At 33.9% G+C, this 20389-nt stretch overlaps 1 protein-coding gene across 3 annotated transcripts; it reads left to right on the top strand.

Moving 5' to 3' along the window:
• The first annotated feature begins 1783 nt into the window (after positions 1-1783).
• LOC132700422 (TOG array regulator of axonemal microtubules protein 2-like) lies at positions 1784-20379 on the top strand. 3 transcript variants are annotated; one of them, XM_060667733.1, is made up of 7 exons: positions 1784-1966; positions 5400-5531; positions 11028-11125; positions 11185-11380; positions 16054-16194; positions 19998-20170; positions 20225-20379. In XM_060667733.1, the coding sequence occupies exons 1-7, from the start codon at positions 1892-1894 to the stop codon at positions 20358-20360; spliced, it is 951 nt and encodes a 316-aa protein (XP_060523716.1). In that variant the 5' UTR covers positions 1784-1891; the 3' UTR covers positions 20361-20379. The 3 variants fall into 3 exon arrangements, 2 of the variants coding, with proteins under 2 accessions (XP_060523716.1, XP_060523715.1); XM_060667732.1 differs by having other exon boundaries at positions 5400-6353; XR_009618640.1 differs by lacking the exons at positions 1784-1966; positions 5400-5531; positions 11028-11125; ... (1 more) ...; positions 16054-16194; positions 20225-20379 and adding an exon at positions 18459-18598 and having other exon boundaries at positions 19998-20131.
• Positions 20380-20389: the final 10 nt, after the last annotated feature.

Below are 20389 nucleotides of genomic sequence, written 5' to 3'. Positions count from 1 at the left end.
GCTTGATACGGCCTATAACACTGTTTGAACGGATTAGATAATGTTTGTACGAATTTTGATTTACGGTTAATAATTTACTCTCTAAAAGAACAATTTTCAGGGTCTTTCAGATTTTTGTCCATAACTAAAACACCTTGTATATAATCGAAAAAATGAGTGAAACAAAAGTTATAGCGCCGGGTCTCCCACGTATTACAGATGTAATTTTTTTTAAATACTTCCCGACCCCCCAGCGCCCCCATTTTCAATAGGTTCAAAGTTACAGCAAACATCGATAAATATCAAAATTTGCACAAATAATAGCGTTGTCGAATGATATTTTTTCAAATATCTCGCGCCCTGTACAATTGATGAAACCTGAAACTCTCACGACACAGTTTACGATACTGTTCAAATAAAATTATCCCATCTTTAACGGTTTTTCATTTATCCACAAAATTTAGCCACAAAAACGGAAATTTTTAGGATATTTTAGAATTTTCGCCCATAAACGACACACCCTGTATAAGATACAATCATTGTTCGAGGTAGAGGTTATAGCCTTGGATTTTCCACGCGTTCTGGTTCAAGAATTTTTTGAAAATAGTAAATGGTGTTCGAGAAAATTAGTTTTTTCTGAAACCATGCAGTGCGCCGTAATAATCAACGACTTCATGTCTTAACAGCTTCCGAAATAGCGATTTCAATATGGATTTTTTTTCAAATATCCCGAGCAGCGTATGTGACGAAAACCGCAAATACAAAAATTGTAGCTCTTGATGCGGCCTATGACACCGTTTGAACCAATTAGCCATATTTTTTACGATTTTTGATTTGCGGTTGGTAATTTACTCTGTAAAAAAACAATTTTCTAGGTCTTTTAGATTTTTGCCTATAATTTGAAAACCCTGTATATAATCGAAAAAATGCCTGAAATAAATGTTATTGCACTGTATCTTCTGCGTCTGCCGCTTAAAGAATTTTGCCAATCGGATGAACGATTATGGAGGAAAACATATTTTTCTGGAAGCTAAAATTACCAAAAAAAAAATTCAAATATATTAAAAAATACTTGGTAATATTTGATTGCGCCCAACTTCTACAGTTTAAACGTGGACATGGACTTTCACTCCTTTGCTAAATTTGAAGTTGATATCTGCAAATTTAGGACACTTAACACATTTCTCATTTAGCACGGAATATAGGGAACACCCTGTACAATAGGTGAAAACCTTAAATACAAAAGTTTTTGCTATCTATGCGGGCTATATCCCAATATAAAAGAAAGTGAGATCTGAATCATAGTCTTTCAGTTATAACCAATTTTCAATAATAGGCGGACCCATTTTTCAGTTTTTTTGAATTTGCGGCGCACCCTGTATATTTTTGAAAAATTTTCACAAATAAAAGTTTATAGGTTCAAGAATTTTTTTGGTCTCGTGAACAGTTTTTGAAAAATGATGTTTTTGTAGACTCTTACACGCGCGATTTTTTATTTTTTTTAGATCCCCTCAGCCCCCCACCCCCCTTCCCCCATTTTCAATGGGTTCCGTCAAGGGGCAAAGCTGCATATATGTGCCAAATTTCGGACAATTATCGTGTTTCATAGCAAGGTCCAAAAAACAGTTGAAAATCGCGAAAACAAGATGGATACCGGCGTCGGATCAGGGTCATTTCTTACAACCTTATGTGCCTCGTGAAGGGATAAAAAGGAGGCAAATTTCAATTTTGTAGCTCCAACAGTTCGAAAGTTATTCAAGAAAAACCAAAAGACGAGATCGGAGAACGGACAGACAAAAAAAAATCTTTTTTTCGACGGTGATCATTTCTGGATACTTTCGAAAATTCGATTTCATCGATTTTCGAGAGTAACAAGGTTTTAGTGCATTGTTCAGAGACCTATCCAACAAGGATGTACAGTTCTTCAGTGGGACACACAGTATGTGCTAAAAGTAACTGTTATCATTTCTTTGCAAAACAGATATTGGTGAGTTGCTTCCTCAATTTATAAATATAAATCAGGTGTTCTAGTCATTGGTACCCTAGCATTAAAGGATAATTTTTCCAGCAGTTTTGGACAGTCTACTCTGTTATTAACAATATTGTGCTGAAAAATTCCGCCATATATTATTCGCCTCGCAGATAATTTCGACATATGATAGAAGTCAAGGCTTGATTTATACGTCACTTTTTTTTTAATGTTTTCAATTCTGTTTTCATACTTATGATATTGGGGACTACATATCACAATCGCAACCTCAAAATATTTGGGAACTTTAAATTCTGTGCTAACCCTGGTCATAAAAACCAAGTTTCTGTAAACCTCTGCAAGTTTTCAATATGAATTTCAAAACTCAATTTTGTGTCTCTAGTTACTCCAAGATCCCTGATATCCCTGAACTTAAGATATTAACATTTGTCAATATTTAACAACAGTTGAATTCCTAAACAGTAGGCGTAAAACCTATCGAGGTTCTCCTGAAACTTGGTCGATACACAGGCGCATACAAATCATAGCATATGAAATCACCATCACCATAACTATTTTTGCAATGCTGTTAATTCGGAAAGTTCATTAAAAAACCAAATCTTACCGCACTAATGATTGTTATTGGTCTACCCCGGTTTTTGTTATGTTATGGTAACAATTTAATTAATTTAAATTTCATCTACTAGTTTCTGCATCCACTTTTGCAGCTCCTATCGGTGCAATTCTTGCTTATTAGCTGCTCCTTTTAATTTACCCCCCGTTTTGTTCTTCGGTACATGTTTAGCTTTAGGTTTTTGTGTCCCAAACTAAGGTGACCCTTTTGTTCAATAACTACGACTATCTATGACGGTCTATTTGGTTTCGAAATACAGCGTGTGCCTTTCTCGAAGTGATATTACATTGAAGGACATTTGTGGTCCTAAAATTTTTATTTGTCTGTTGCCAATGATCGATCTGCAGTATTGGATCATTTTCTCTAATTTTAAGATGAAGCCTTTTTGTACCACCGCTGATTTGAGGAATAGTAAAATAGTGCACCAGCACGCAGCCCTCCAACAGTTGCATATTCCTAAATTAGAGATAATAAAGGTCTATTTATACATATCAGTGCCGTGTCAGTTCAGTATTAGTGCCAATGAATATCATCAATAGGACTCGTTTCACTAATGAAGAATTGGGAACTATTGCTATAACTTTAGACTCTATAGAGAATTGGTGGACGATGAGACAAATCTTTTTCAATATTTCAGAATGTCCCAAAATCTAATGAAACAGAACCTCGTTGGTACCTAAATATAAAAAACATACATATTATTCGCCCGATATTTATTAGAAAAGGGTTGGAATGTGTTTGGAACAAAATTCTTGTATAAGTATTTGGAAGTAATGTTTGTGCATTGGAAAAGGCTTTCTATAGACATATTTGAAAATTGTTCTTGTGTCATACCTATGGGAGATGTCATATCACTTTTAATGGCGCGGGTTTTCGCGGTATGTTCCCGAAGATCCATTTTCATGTTCATATCGCTGATGTCTGATGTAATTTACTACATTAAATATTTCTTTTTTTGCTAAATCGTATGAATTGAAAGTTTTTAAATTAACGCCTAATCCACCCCAAAAATGCGTCCAAAGGATGGGTTGACGTCAGTGTGGTTGTAGCACGTTGCTCCGAAGATGCCGAATTTGCAGTTTTTTGAGGGGCTGTTCTTTTGTTAGGCATTTTTGGTGTTTGCTGAATTCTGGTCTCCGGTCGTCATCACCAGTTTGAACAGTTGGGGTGTCAACATCATAAACGGGGTTTTCTTCTTCACTGATTTCTTCATGATCTTCCAGTTTCTCAGTTTCATCCCTTTGGAATTTAATACAACCTTTCATATCCCTTTCATCAAAAAATTGCTTTAGGAATCCCGATGCATCTGCATCTTGATAAAGTTTAATTTTTGTATAGGCCTGCCCACTTTTTGTTGCCGTTTGTTTTAAAGGTTTCCTATAATTGTCTCTGATATTATTCCATCTTGCGTTACATGCTGGCCCTGAAAATAAATTTGTCTTTAGTTGAAACAACATAATATTACAATTAATATAATAATAATAATAATAATCATCATCATCATCATTGTCTAACAGATTAACATCCATTTAGAAGATAATCTTGAGAGCTATAACTATAATTATAATAGTAGTCAACTATATACACCCCAGCAAAATAATAGTGAAACATATAATCGATTACAATATTTCAAATTTCCGTTTAATTAATGTGGTAAACTGTGAGCGACTAAGACAAAAAAACGTCAATATCATTGCAGAAGATAGGGAACACCTTTAATCAAAAAATTTGTTTTTGGAGTTACTAGGTGAAATACAGATGACACCCTTACAGATCTTGAGAAGAAACTTCCACAGGCTACTGTAATACTTTTCATAAAACTTCTGGAACTAGCCAGCGTTTCTCCAATCACCCTGTTGGTTTCTTCAGAGCTTGACTGAAACTGGCTCGCATTTTACTCTGTACCTGCTTTTATATTATTTGAGAGGGGCGGAATTAAATGAGAGACATAAACACCGTCTCGGATGACTGATTCCCACATTGGTGACAAGTAGAGACCTGAGTCGCGGTTAACATTATTAGGTTGCTTATAGATTTCTATAGACTCTCGGATTTTTCGTCGATATACGAATTGATTACATGCAAGAATTTTAGTTTTATCGAATAAAGTTTTATGTCTTGTTTGGTGATTGTGTTCGGCAACAGCTGATGAGTTTGTCTAAGTCGTAAGGCTCTTTCGTGTTCTTTGAGCCTAGTTGATATTTTTCGTCCGGTCTCTCCAATGTATTCTTTGCCGCATATGCATGGAATGCTGTAAACTCCTGGCATCTCAAATGGAGTCAAGTCAACAAAAACCGACGCAGAAGTTTATAAAAAGTATCATTTCCGTCTTTACAAAAAATCACGAAACGGACACTGAAGCAACACTGATGGCAAAAAATCGGTATTTTATTTTTTACTGACACAGACACTGAAGTGACATAGCACTAGTATGCCCTTAACTTCTTCCAAAATGTTTATGTCTAGCTAATATTCCATTATCCTACACAGTGTGTCTGTTATGTATGTAACAAAACTCCGAAGGAGTATTCCTCGGTAAAAAAATAAATAAATTTGATGTTTTAAGCCTTCTTTCACCAAATGCATGACAATGTACTCCTTCCTGTAGTGTTAGGGTTAGCACTTCTGTCGATTCTGACGTGCCAAAGTGTTATTTTTCCGCATTCTAAGTTTCTTCCATACATTTACATACAGTACTAGCTGTTAACTAACCACATCTATTGACATTTAAATCAGTCACATTTGTCACTTCGTATATGAATGTTTGGACAAGCGCGTGGTTGAAATAAATAACAATAAATGAATTCGATCTTGAAGGTGATGCAAAGAACTAAATCCAATGTAAGCCGATCCAACGCACTTCAGCGCAGCCTTTCCTACAAGATCCACCCAAGTGCTAGAAGCAATGTTTTTGAATCCTCTTCACTCGCATGCCCGAACCCGAGCAAGGTCAGTCCGAGGTGTTTCTCGTTTAGATCAGATGCGTTTCAAAACACTAGCACTCAAACCCGTAAAATGGCCGTTTCGCGAAAAGCGAAGAACAGTCCTAGAATGTCGCCGGATAGTTTAAGTCCCAAAACCGAGTATGATCCCGAACTTGGCCGTCAACGAGAACCACATTTTAGTTCGATAGGAAATTCAGAGAGCGGGTTATTTTGCACGTCAAAAAATCGGGTTTTAAACTACCTCTATTCGCGCAAACCACAGCTTGCCGATCGAGGTAAAACGCTAGCGGAAGGTTCCCTGACCAACACGTTCTTGAAGAAGAATAGGACGAAGATCGAAGACAACGCATGCACTATAACAGCCACCAAGTCCCGTTTTCTCCAGCAAACCTCCCCCCTTAGGAAACTAACACCCGGATCGTTAAAGAGTCAATCTTTTGTAGAGCCTCGCCTCGCACTAAATAACAAATTGAAATTGCTCCCCGTTAAGCAAAAAACTCCGTCCGAATATACAGCCAAACCGGTGAAATATTTCTTGAACTTTCAAGGCGACGCGATAAGCTCACCAAAAAACAAAAGCTTTATGTCCCCCACAATTTCAAGCGAGCAAAAAAACAAACTGAAAGAAATCAGAGATGTGGAGAGGCTAATCTCGCCTACAAGAAGAGGAAGATCGGCCAGTCCGAAAGCCAACGTGAACATGAGAAAAAATATGAAAAAAGTGCCGTACATCGACAAAAGTTCCTCGTCAATTTTTCAAAGTGGATGTCGACCTATTCAATCTGATAGCGAGAGATTTATTTTGAATTTGGGAACATCGACCAGTGTGAGTTATTCAGACTTTTTAGCCAGTTTTTCCACTCATTGATTCAGTTATTTGCAACAATGCTTAATGAAAAAAAATACATTTAGAGTCAAGGATAGAGATTGCTTAAAATAAAAGATAGTTTTTTAAATGAACGCTTCAAATATGGCGGAAAAAATAATGATTTTATTTTTTATATTAAAAATGAAAATGGATAGGAACAATAAAATATTGCGGAACTTGAACTGAGGTGGCTTTTACTTTATGGAAATCCATTTAACATAATAAATAAGAACTAAAAGTTCAGATTTTCACGAAATTATATATATTTACATGACAATTATTTCCACAACATCACGTCTTTATCAAATGTAATATTTACAAACTACCTGCTAATATATATACCACAAAATGACCATAAAACCTTAATTAATGTTGTTGTGAGAATTTAAATTCAATAAATTAGAGGTATTTAAATCTAATTGATCGTTAAGCAATACATTTGAATGTCTCATTTTGTTAATCTCCCTGGCTTTCAATAAATTTAATTTTCTACTTTTTGTGGCTGTATGTAATATATCAAAATTGTCGTCAAAAATGTGTTTTCTGTGTTTAAGTGTGTAGCATAATTAGAATCTAGACTATTGTTTTTAAACGCTCTTATATGTTCGTTAATGCGATTCTTGAAGGATCTACCTGTTTGTCCAATATAAATTTTAGGACTAGATCCACATTTTCAACCTGTAGACACTTTTTGAGATTTTGGACACTTCGATTTATTGTTTTTTAAAAATTTTCCTATTGTGTTGTTAGTTCTGGAAGCTATATTTAAACCACATTTTGATATATGTTTTCAAACTTTTTCACTAAGTTCTCCCATGTATGTAATTGTCTTAAATTGTTCGTATTCTGTATTAGGTTTCGGATAAATAGAGTTTACTGTTGTCTAAATTTGTTTTTTATTTATAATTTTATCGATAATGGACAGATTGTAGCCGTTGTTAAGTGCAACTTGTTTAATGATATTAAGTTCTTTGTTGTAATTTTCTGTTGAGAGTGGCGTATTAAGAAGTCTATGTATAAAAGAGTGAAATTTTATGTGTGTATAAGGGTGATTTGAGCTGGTATGTATAACTGTGTCCGTATGTGAAGGTTTATGATAAATGGAACAATCTAATTTGTTTTGCGCTTTCGTAATAGTTAAGTCTAAAAAATTAATTGAGTTATCCTGTTCAATATTGATAGTGAATTTAATACGATTATGTAGTTAAGTTTAAAAAATGATTTAATTAGACAGACGTTCGTTGCAACAAAGCAAGCAAAGACATCATCCACGTATCTATACCACCATAAAAAACTAAAAAACTGGGTTTTCCATAATCAAACCTTCCTTAGAAATGTAAATCTGTCCATTAAATTCAAAATAATTTTGGTTACTAAATCTATCACATCCATAGGTGGAATACTGGGAAAATAAGTTTTGTACTTTTTTTGCGTTAAAAGGGATTTTGATATCTTTAATTTTGTTGATTAATTCAAAAGAATGTTTTATTGCAAATTTTGGTTTAAAATTTGTGTGGAACTTTAAAATATTTACTAATTTTGTTGAGAGTTTAAACCTTCCCACACGGACACAGTCATACATAACACAATCATACAAACACCCTTATACAAAATGGCTGCATTTCACTTTTTTATACACAGACTTCTTAATACACCACTGTCAACAGAAAATTACAGCACAGAACTTAATATCATTAAACAAATTGCACTGAACAACGGCTACAATCCGTCCATTATAGATAAAATTATAAATAAAAAACAAATCCAGATAACAGTAAACTCTATCCGAAACCTAATACAGAACACGAACAATTTTAAACAATTACATATACAGCGAACCCAGTGAAAAAGTTTTAAAAGATTTGTCAAAATGTGGTTTAAATATAGCTTTCAGAACTAACACCACAATAGGAAAATCTTTAAAAAATAATAAAACGAAATGTCCAAAATCTCAAAAATCAGGTGTCTACAGATTGAAATGCTGATCATGTCCTAAAATCTATATTGGACAAACAGGTAGATCCTTCAAGAAACGCATTAACGAACATAAAAGAGCGTTCAAAAACAATAGTCTAGATTCTAATTATGCAACACACTTAAATACAGAAAAACACATTTTTGACGAAAATTTTTTATTTTACATACAGCCACAAAAAGTAGAAAATAAAATTTATTGGAATCCACGGAGATTAACAAAATGAGACATTCAAATGTATTGCTTAACAATGAATTATATTGAATTACCTCTCCTCTCCAACTTAGATTCTCATAAAAACATTAATTAAGGTTTTATTGTCACTTTTCGGTATATATACTAACAGGTAGTTTGTAAATATTACATTTGATAAAGACACCGTGTTGTCGAAATAATTGTCATGTGAATATATATAATTTCGTGAAAATCTGAACTTTGAGTTCTTATTAATGCGGAACTAATACTATTATAAAAACACATTTTTGCATATATCTTTTTAAATGAGTGAAGAGGAAACAGTTAGACTACCTATGTACGAGACCACCCATATCATTCTGCTTAAAGAAGAATAATTTACTCAATAAGAAAAAATAATATATTATGGCTTTATTAAACTTAAAAAGTTTACCAAACTTGTTGCAGACCATACTTTTCCTACGACCATTAGTTTTTGGGTATACTTTTTCAAAACAACACGAATACATTCACAAACGTCAATAACATGCGGTAAAATCTCCGAAAACATCCGATTGCGGTAATATCCCGGAAATGTCCGAAGGGGGTCGGATTCGAGAGACAAGAAACTCATGTGGTAAAGTGACGCTTCCGGCACGCTATATCGCTGTATAATTAAGTATTTTACAGAAGGGAATAGAAAAGTATTTCTATTCTATGCTCTATTTGCCCGTTTCCAAGTAAAAAGTAGACTCAAAAGCAAGGCACAACAAGATAAAAAAATTATTAAGCAAAAAAAATGTAGTGGACATAATGGTTAATTACACTAAAGCATTTTACGTAAGGACGCGCAAACGGAAGTTACTACTTGGAAGCTTGTCGTATTTATACAAAAGCGTATTTTAATCGGAGACCTCCTCATAATAGCTTGTTTACCAGACTTCATCAAAGCTTATATCAATCTGGAAGTTTCGAAAAAAGGAGTTTTGGTACCGGCCGACACAACGAAGTTCGAAAATAATTGCAGCATTATGAAATACTGATGGAAATTAAAAGGGAAATAGTTATATTTATAACACCTACATCTCTTTTGGCGAAAGATTTCAAACCGAGGATGATTTTTGTCCCAATGTTTCCGATGAATACCGATGATCGGTTTTCAGAAATTACATTCAAAACTTTCACAACGTTTTCAACGTTAGGTTAGAAATTATTTGATGATCATTTGATTAGGCCGTATTTTCTACATTTAAGATTAACTGGTAAGTCCTATTTTGGTTTTCTACGTTCTATACTAGAAAATGTACTCCCGTTAACTAGCATTACTAGTATTACATGCATGGTGGTGCCCCAGCACATTCGAGGTTGAATATATGAACGGATTTAGATCGTACCTATGAAAACCGCTAGATAGGAAGTGGTGGACCGCCCCGATCCACATATTTAAGTCTTTTGTATTATTGCACCTGTTCATATCTAACAGAATTAGTCTACGAAGATGTAAGGAATCGGATAATTGCTTCTTGTAATGTTATAAGAAATAGTTCAGGAATATTGCTTGCTGATTTGTTGCGTTTTTATTTGGGTTACATTGTTTAAATGAAATAGAAATAGAATAGACCAGCTAGTTTCAGAGGTGTTTATTAAACAATTATGCATGTATAAATGTTGTTTACAATATAGCTGAGAAATGTTGAATGAATGAATAATTTTTCGACATACATAGCTATACATTTTATTTCCTTATTTGGAAGCTGTAAGTTTTATGAAAAAATTGCAGGGGACAGAACTCGTGACTAAAGAACCGAAAACGACGGAGCTTTTATTTTAATTTTTTATCTATCAATAACAGTATATATTTCAGAAAAATTCCGATTTTCATTGCTTTAAAAGCAGGTTGGATGGATATTTGTTAGATGGAACATATTTTATTACAGGCGGGGTGATGAGAAAGCAAAGGAATGTTTATTTTGATACTAATACTGACCATTCAAATTCACTTTCACAAATTCTATTTGATAGGAAAAAATTAAATTTTTATAGAAAATCGCGATAATCCATTTGAAATGCAAAATATGAAATAAGAATCTATATTTTAATAGAAATAATGAGATAACATTTTATGTTCATGACTAACTATTGCAGCCACATTGTAATTGTAACATTATGTATCATGTATTTCTAACAGTATTGTTTATTGTTTTAGTTTCAATGATGTCCAATTTCTTATGTTTTCTCTTTCTTGTTACCTTTTCCTACTTTGGTCCTTCGGGTTTACACTTTTTGTTTCATAAATATTACATGGCAGCAGTTTCTCTCAAACGATAGTCTGTAAGGAATTTTAAAGAAAATGGCTTTCTTATATGAAGAAAAACGAGATATTTTATTAATTTACAACCACAAATTAACTAAGAAAACTGTCTATTACAACTTTCCTGAATTTTTTATAGATGTATCTTGTTAAGCTCGTTCATTTTGTTTAGAACACGTCCATCGCAACTGCGTTAGAAAACAGCTGTACAATAAGCGGAATTGAACAAGATCTCAGTCAGGCTATCGCAAAACTGAAGGAGAACGACTGGTAAGCGTCCATCGCATCCACCACCGACCATTCGCAACGAATATTAAGAGGGCTTTCAGGAACATAGCCCTGCGAGGCTTGGCGGAAATTGTAGAAATATGCCGGGTAACCGACTCCGATTTTGTATATCCTCACATGACCAGCATTAATCAACGTATCATCGACCTACTGAAAAGTCCTCGTTCTCACGTCTGCAGAACCACTTGCCAGGCTACTGGTCATTTGTTCGAATACGTTAAGGATACCAGAAGACCAGTAATTAAATTGGATTGGCGTATGCAAAGCAAACGGTAATAAATCTACCATCTCCTAATATTGTGTGAAATACAGTCTATCAAACAAATATTTGTACATCAAATATTTTTGGTTAAATGCATAAGGGCTTTCAATTTTTGTCAGTACTAATTTTGAAAAAATGATTTACCGAAAGCAGTCACATTAAGGCTCCCAGCTTTTCCTTTTCTCCAAACAAATATTTTATTGGAGGATAAACACGATATGCTGCTTCGAAATTAATCGTCACATTTTACGATTCGCCCGATATAATTTTATAATAACAACAATTTTCTCGGTTATCCTGTATGGATGCGAGAGTTGAACTCCAGGTGCATGACTCGAAAAGAAAATAACATTTGAAATTTATATTTACAGTCGTATACTAAAAATATAATGAGATTTATGAATAAAGAATCAGGAAAATTTTCAAAGAAACTTCCACAGGCTACTATAATACTTTTTACAAAACTTCTGGATTCCTCCTGGAACCAAACTCTACCTTAATCGAAAAATGCTTGTCTGGGACATATTTTTCTTAGTTTCGAGGTAGAATCCCTCTTTACCAAAGTTCCTATTCCTGAAACTCTCAACATCATCTCAGATATATTAAAATCCGATAATCTGGAACCAAACCTTCTCACATGAATCGAAAAATGCTTGTCTGGAACATATTTTTCTTATAACGGTAAAATTTTTGAACAAACGTAGGGAACAGCTACGGGTTCTCCACTATCACCAGTAATCGCGAATATTCGCCTTTAAGAAGAAAGCTCTCGAAACCTTTCATCTAATACGAAAATTATGAAAACGCTACGTCGATGATACTTTTATTACTTGGCCTCATGGTCAAGGAACCCTAGTAGGTTTTCTTAAACATTTAAACTCTATACACCTTAAAATACCATTGAGTTTTAAACTAATGATAACCGTTCATTCTTAGATATTATAGATTATAGAATAGAAAATCAGACCTAACATTTTAATCTGTTTTTAATCTTCTCCTAAAGATGCCAACTTGGTTGGCGAAACGCGCGTCGAGTACGTAAAATTGAGTTTCGGTTTGTGGTAAAACGCGTTATTGTGTGTTAGTACAGTGCCGAAGGTTCCAGTCAAGAGTTTGATTAGGTCATTGTGTTTACAGAAAACCTAAGCACACAGACCGATACCCTAATGCATGGTCACATCACCATCCGGGCCAAAAATCATCGGTTATCAACTGTCTTGTTTACAGAGTCGTCAGACTATCTCAACTCGACTCACTGAACCCAGAATTAAAACACCTTACATCTGCTCTTCTCTCTAATAATTCCTATATTAAAGATATTAAACCTTCCATCACAAAATACACTTCACCACAACCTTCCAATAGCAATGGGGCCGAAAGCAATCCTACACTTGCCACTGTGGTCCTTTCTTACATTCAAAACATCACTGACCACATATCAAAAGTTCTAAAGAAGTATAACGTCAAAACCAGTTTTACCACTTATCCAAAACTCTCAACATCTTCTACAAAATTCCATTTGAGATGCCAGGAGTTTACCGCATTCCATGCATATGCGTACATTGGAGAGACCGGACGAACTAGGCTCAAAGAACACGAAAGAGCCTTACGACTAAGACAAATAAACTTATCAGCCGAACACAATCACGAAACCGGTCATAAAATTTTATTCGATAAAACTAAAATTCTTGCATGTAATCAATTCTTCTACCAACAAAAAATCCGAGAGTCCATAAAAATCTATAAACAACCTAATAACTTTAACCGCGACTCAGGTCTTTATCTATGACCAATATGGGAATCAGTCATCATCTGATTTAGCTCCGCCTCCCTCAAACAATATATAAGCAGGTACAGAGTAAAATCCGATCCAGCTTCAGTAAAGCTCTGAAGAAGCCAACAGGATGATTGGCCAAACGTCAGCAAGTTCGACTCAGCAAAAACCGGCGCAGAAGAAATCCAGAAGTTTTTTAAAAAATAACGAATGAGGGGGTCCTTAATCGCATGGTTCCACATATAGATCATATCTGTCATATCGTCGTATGTCCGAGGCAAAACGTCTAGCGCTAGACGCCAAAATTGTTGGTTTAAGAATATCCGAAGATGGTTTGGTTGTTCATCGCTTGACATTAGAACTACGTAAGCCAACGCTTAAAGACAGGGATAATTTATTCAATAACAACAAAACTATCGAATAAAAGTATGAGTCACACAAGCATACCAGAATAAAAAAGTAGCTATGATATTATAATGATGATATTATATAGCCTCTGTAATAGTCTTGGTTAGGTTGTGCGCATGCCCCAACTTCCGCCAAATTTAAAAACAGTACATATTATATTTTTCAACATAATAAGCCAAAAAAAGTAGTTTATAGCCACTTATCTGCTTTAAACAGTAAAGTTTAATTAATACACACTCCCTCATACAATTTTAGTTCACATAAAAAGACTTCTCAACTCATCCGGCTTTTTTTTCGTCCTCGAGGACGTCCATGACAATTCCATCATCGTAACTGAACACAGTACCGTAGGAAGTGCACCGTCAATCAATTTTTCATTTAGCTTTATTGGTAATAGGGTTGATTATGCTTGTTACCCGTAAAGAATTGTAAAATTGCCCAAAACTTTCATATAATTATTAAAAAGGCTATTAATCCACATTAGATCTAATTTACTTAACTTTTAACTTCGGTTAGTTTAAATCTGTCTAAAGAATAAAATTCAACGATCTATGAGATACGTATTTCAAAATATAAAATTTGATTAAATCTTCTCAAAAATAAGGCGTAGTTAGGTTTAAAACTACTGTTAAGGTTAAGGTCAATATAGTTAATGTAGTGGTCCTACTACCGTAAAAATGGATGGCGGCAGTATTATTCTCGTATCATATTATGCACGATTTTCTTTCTAAATAACGTTTTCCGCACACTTTCCAGATCTAGGCATATTTTATATATACACTTATTGAAAATCTATCAGCCGCTATGTTGATTGTTGAAGGCTGCAAGGTCATTGGTTGAGAATGAAATTTTAAATCTGGCGCATGCGCATGTCGAATGCAGCGTTTCCAAAAAAAAATTGTTTCATAAGTATAGTCTCTTTCAATCTTCATCGTGCGGACGGATATAAAACTCAGGTTCGGTAGATAATAAAAGACAGAAATTTAGAGACGACTCACAAAGATTTTAACAATAATGTTTTTTTTTTATTTGTTCTAAATATCAAAATCTAATTCTATTTCACTATCAGAGTCGCCATTGAGCTTAATTATAATAGGATTTATGTTGTTTTGTATAGAAATATAAGAGTCCTTAACTTTTATAATGGAGCTTAAAGTAGGAGTAACTTTTTCTGCTCTAATCTAACCTAAACATGCAATGATATGGAGGGAAATGTAAAACAGTATGCCGAGTCTGTTCAGCCAAATTATCGCATATATACTGTTTTTTAATTGCTAATGAATTTAGGACTCCTAAAAGTTACACAAAATAAATATTTTCTAACAAATATTCGTATATTTCAGTTTATGAAGTTGATGATGCTAGTGCATGGGGTAGCAGACGCTGCGGTAACTTGCGTCATCCATAACAATAAAACTATTATTGTGAATATTTTTTAAAAGATTGTTTTGAAATCAATTTTCAAAAAGTTCAGCACTTGTATCTTCATGATAGTCAATTTTTTTGAGTGGAATCAGCACATCCTTTGGGTACAGTGTCGTGTGTATCGAATCATATTTCAACACGGTAAATTATGAATCTATTATCTAATTTATACTAGGTCTTGATCGCTATTGTCTATACGATGAGTTTGAAAATCATTACGTTTATTCCTTATATTGGCGTTTTTCTAAATGTACAGGTTTTTTTAAAAGCTTCTTGTTCAAAAACTCCTCTACTGATTAAAGTTTCATACACATTTTTGACAACCTACTTTGCATCAAGCGGCAAATGATTTCGACTCGAAATTGTTATATTCTCGTATAATAACTTCTCGAAACGCACAGTAAAAACTATTATTCAACACTGCCGCAAATGGTCTGAAAAAATATATAAGAAAGAAAGAAATATATCTGGCCCGCCCCTGCCTTATCAGTCAAGTAATAATAATTTTTTCTGTTAATGATGAAGATTGAGACCGACTATACCTGTTGTATTGCTATGCTATATGCCTAGTAGGTAATTATTTTGCCTAGTGATAATTGCAACGCCATCTATGTTCTAAAGGCCGAGTCATAGTCGAATAAAGTTAAAAGAGTTTTTTCAGATTTGAATTTATTAACGCGTAATTGCATCATTTGGCAACCTAGGACCATGGCAAAACCTTATTGCCCGACTTATTTTTGTCATTACTTCAACGCGGTAAAACAACCACAAGATTTTTTTATACGAAATGTTTGCTATTTATCCCTAGACCATGAAATTCATTCGTTAATTATATTGATGTGGTCTTAATAACAAACTGCGTTTTCAATGAAAACTCCCAAAACCTGAAAGCCCTAATGTATCAACAAAAAATTTTTAGTGAATGGAGAATCTTTTGGTAGACGGTATCTGAAAATGTGCTTTCTAGACTGATTGTGACTGCATACGCCGATCGAATTTGTGTTTTGTTTAGTCAAATTTGAAACCGAATTTACATTGTAGGAGTTTGACGAAATCGTGGATACGCTATTGTGTCGCACTGCCGATTCCAATAAATTTATCAGACGAGACGCTAATCTAGCTTTGGACTGTATGGTAACGCATATTTCTACGCTGCACGCAGTACGAGCAATTTGTGCTAAGGTAACGAGCGTGTGACAAATGCAGGGACATTTATGCGGAGGAAATTTTTAGTACAAGTGAAAAAATTGTGTTTTTCTCACGGACCGCTCAATTGACTAGTCGGACAAGTGAGGGAAAGACATCGCTAGGGTGTTCTTCATCAATGGTTTAGTTGAACCACATAGCTAGTAAATAATCTAGTGACCCTAGAACCGTAAAAATTGATGCTATGGTTATAATATTTACGATGGCTATAATATTTAAGATAATATTTAAGATTAAAATATAATATTTAAGATTAAGAACGATTTTGATGCTGTCAATGAATTTAAGCTATTAAGGGCCAAAATTAAATCAGATCTTAATAATCCTTATAAATTGTATGCACTGTCTGCTGAGTGTGAGATGAAAACTGATAAAAATAAATTTTGGCATTTTATTATTAATAAAAAGGACTCAACTAACATTTCAGACAGAATGCCCTACAATGATAAATTATTCGATAGTCCTACTGACATTTTAAATGCTTTTGCTTATTTCTCCGCTAAATCTTACTCCGGTAGCTCCTCTTCAAATTTTACATCTGGTAATAGCGCTAATATGCAAGTTCTTCATTTGACATCTTTTCAAGAATGTGAAGTTCTAGCGGCTCATAAGCAAACCAAAAATAAGACGCCGTCGGTACCTGATTGCATTCCGGCTTTTGTTTTAAAGGACCATGCGAGTGTCCTTGCTCTACCGCTTACTGAATAGGTGCCTTAAATCTTGCACTGTGCCTGATATCTGGAAGTTATGCAGAGTTAGACCCATTTACAAAGAAGGTGATAACTTAGATATCAGTAATTTTCATCCCAGTTCATTACTTTGCAAATTTTCAAAGGTTTTTGAAACACTTAGATTATACAACCATTTAAAAATATGGTTTTATGAAGGGGCGGTCTACTAATCTGGCAAATATCATCCAAGTTACAGCTGAAAATCTAGACTTGCGATCTCAAACTGATGGTGTCTATACCGCTTTTTCGAAGGCATTTGACAAACTTGATCATGGGATACTTATTTCTAATGATTGCGGATTATCATTACCTCTAATCAATTTGTTTTCATCTTGTCTAAAAGATCGGCGCCAGTTTGTTATATTTGGTGGACTCAAGTCTGTAGAATATGTCGCAACATCCGGTGTTCCTCAAGGCAGCAATTTAGGCCCCCTTCTATTTAACATTTTCATTAATGACATTGTCGAAAGTGTTGATGTTAATTGCTTGTTATACGCTGACAATCTAAAGTGTTCTGCAAAATTGATAATATTCAGGACTGCCAAAACCTGTCATTGAAGGTAAAGCGTATTGAAGACTGGTGTGTCCATAATAACTTAAAAGTAATATTATCAGATATGATTACCAAATCAATGACATCGTACTTCAGCGTCCAGCCACTTTTGTTAATCTAGATGTCACTTTTGACCCTAAACTTTCTTTCATTCCACATATTGACTCCGCTGTGTCTGCCGCGAATAAAATGTACAGCTTTATAGCACGGAACTCTCGAGACTTAACAGATTTAGAAACTTTAAAGACTCTTTACTACGCATTTGTTAGATCTAAATTAGAATAGGGTTAAATTATATGGAGTCCGTTTTACCAAGTCTGTACAACGAAAATTCTTGAAACTCTTGTCTTTCAGGCAAGATAATAAGTATCCCCCAATTGATATAAGCAATACTTCGCTTCGTAATAGGCATAACGTACACAAATTATATTATAATTACATAATCAGGTTGTTGATCCGGGCCTCTTATCAAAACTAAACTTTGGTGTTTCCAGGGTTACCTCAAGAGTAGATCAAACCTTCTATCTTTCTACTATCTTTCTTCTTCTGTACGTGACGTTTAAACGTATTTTTTAAGGAATGGCATATAATTTTAGTGAATTTTTTCCTACAAAGGTTAGGTTTATCAAAAAGGGGGTCAAGTATCTTTAAAATTTCCAATACTTTAACCTCCTTGGCATAACGCAATGTTTCATCGACACACACCAATAACGAATTGAAAAGAAAGGAGCCATGGATGACGAAAACGTAGACAAAGTTTTAGTTGCATATCTGGCTGAAACGTCAGCAAGTTTACAATAAGGTGATAAAACGACATTCTGTAAACAATCAGTGGGTCATCACAAAAAGGAGAATCAATGTCGGTCAATCCAAGGTTATATATTCGTTTATACATTTAGATTGAGGTAATTGATAATGCAAAAGCGACAAATTAAAAATCAGTATTCGCGAAACCGTGTGAATAGTGGTTACCACTCTCAGAATTAATGTTATATAAACTGGTATATTAATATTTATTTTGAGTGAGACAATAGTTGTTGATTATTATTGTCTTTTTCTGATCTAATTGTGGTAAACAATTGCTGTGTTCCGAACTGTAAGGGTAATTGTAAGAATAGACTAACTGGCAATTTTCTCACTCCCATTTTTTCATTGAGTTCTAATTATATAATCCCTACTGAATGTGCAGTACCCTCTGTTTTGCAGTCCACGGCACAGGGAGGATTATTTAATAAAGTTTGTAACAAAGCCGACTTTAAGGAAAAATATTAAAATATATAATGGTTAAGGCATCACCTTTTAAAGTGCATCTTAAAATTTAATTTTATATTACTTAATCCGAATACTTTTCACTTTAAGAATAGGTACAAAAATATTTTTTTCACAAGACTCATTTAAAGACAAATAAATTAATTTAATAAATTAAATTTTTAAAATAATTTTTCGTAATAAAAATTTTTTAATGTCTCTGCATGAACCTTTAGACGATTTTTACCAATTCTACATATTTGTACTATATTTTAAATATTAAAATAATATGGAGCAATTAAAACGTTTCTTTTATACTCTTTCGCCTCTTGACAAACAAAAACTAGTTTTTAGTTACCTCTAGAAAGTACTTACGATGTATGAGCTCTTGATATTAATGAAAAGATTATCCACATTATAGTTTTGCATTTTCGATTTAGTCTCATATATAAATAATCATATCTTTTCACCAATGTGGTATTAAAATGATGAACTCGCCGCATCATCGATGTTTCATGATACTGTTCCACTCGATATAAAAAAGAAGGTAGTCGAAACTGTAAAAACTCGAAATAATATATACTCTAGGGTTAAAAAAATTGAGATCGATAAAAAGAATATCAATTCGATTATTCGAAACGATTTGAGTGAGTTCGTTTCTCAAAAATAATTGAATTTGTTGGAAACCTTTGACCTACCATATGATTTGCTTGATGTTGACATTGCATGGTATGGAAAATTTAGAGTATTTCAAACAAATGACGCAATATATTCAGTGATTAACGAAAAGCGAATAACAAATTCAATAGTTGCTGCAAGTTGTCAAAGAACATCGAGGACTATTTCCTGACTGTAATAAATGTCGATTTTTATAACTAAATCTTAAAAACGTATACTTTTATATATAGTTATAACGTTATAAAGTTATTTTTCTTTAAATTCTGCAATCTTTGAGATGGATCGATTTATCGTAAAAGTATAAGAAACCATTTTTGTAGAGCGTTCAATTTCCTATTAAAATTATTAATAAAATCGGCTCTATGATCTATTAGTGATAAGATATGATTATTTATATATGAGATTAAATCGAAAATACAAAACTGTAATGAGAATAATCTTTCCATTAATATTAAGAGCTCATACGTGGTAAGTACTTTCTAGAGATAACTCGCAACTAGTTTTTGTGTGTCAGATCCAAAAGAAAATAATAGCTTTTTTTACCCAACCTAATGAATATCCCACTGTAGGGCCCAGAACACAAAAATTTCTTAGTCAGGTCAGCGGCGGCGCGCCTAATCGTATGCGCAGCAGTTATAGCAGGACCCCACGCTATTCTGAACCCCAACTATAGCGACTACACTCGAAGAAGGATCATCCTGAACATGGTTAAGTTCCTGAATGACAAAACTTATGAAACAAGGTAGATGTAAGATACACGCGTTTGAAATGGGTTTCTAATTTAACCGTTTTTCAGAAAATTCGGGCAACGATTGTACCGTCTGCTGTCGATAGACAAAATGTTTGACTTTTACCTGAAGAGGTACTTAGAAAGGGACGCCGTGCAAAAAATAAAATTATGTGTTAAAATGGATAACGTAAAAAAATTATGACTAGTTTTAATGTACCGTACTACTTTTTC

Source organism: Cylas formicarius, unplaced genomic scaffold (genome assembly GCF_029955315.1).
Source record: "Cylas formicarius isolate icCylForm1 unplaced genomic scaffold, icCylForm1.1 PGA_scaffold_4__25_contigs__length_36172078, whole genome shotgun sequence".
Lineage (NCBI taxonomy): Eukaryota > Metazoa > Arthropoda > Insecta > Coleoptera > Brentidae > Cylas > Cylas formicarius.
This window is presented reverse-complemented; position numbering and strand designations above follow the sequence as displayed.

Excerpts from the sequence above, each read along its gene's own strand:
- LOC132700422 (XM_060667732.1), top strand. The coding sequence starts at position 1,892 with ATGTACAGTTCTTCAGTGGGACACACAGTATGTGCTAAAAGTAACTGT. Across the intron at positions 11,126-11,184 it reads AAACTGAAGGAGAACGACTG|GAACATAGCCCTGCGAGGCT; the intron begins GTAAGCGTCCAT and ends GAGGGCTTTCAG. Across the intron at positions 11,381-16,053 it reads TTAAGGATACCAGAAGACCA|GAGTTTGACGAAATCGTGGA; the intron begins GTAATTAAATTG and ends TTTACATTGTAG.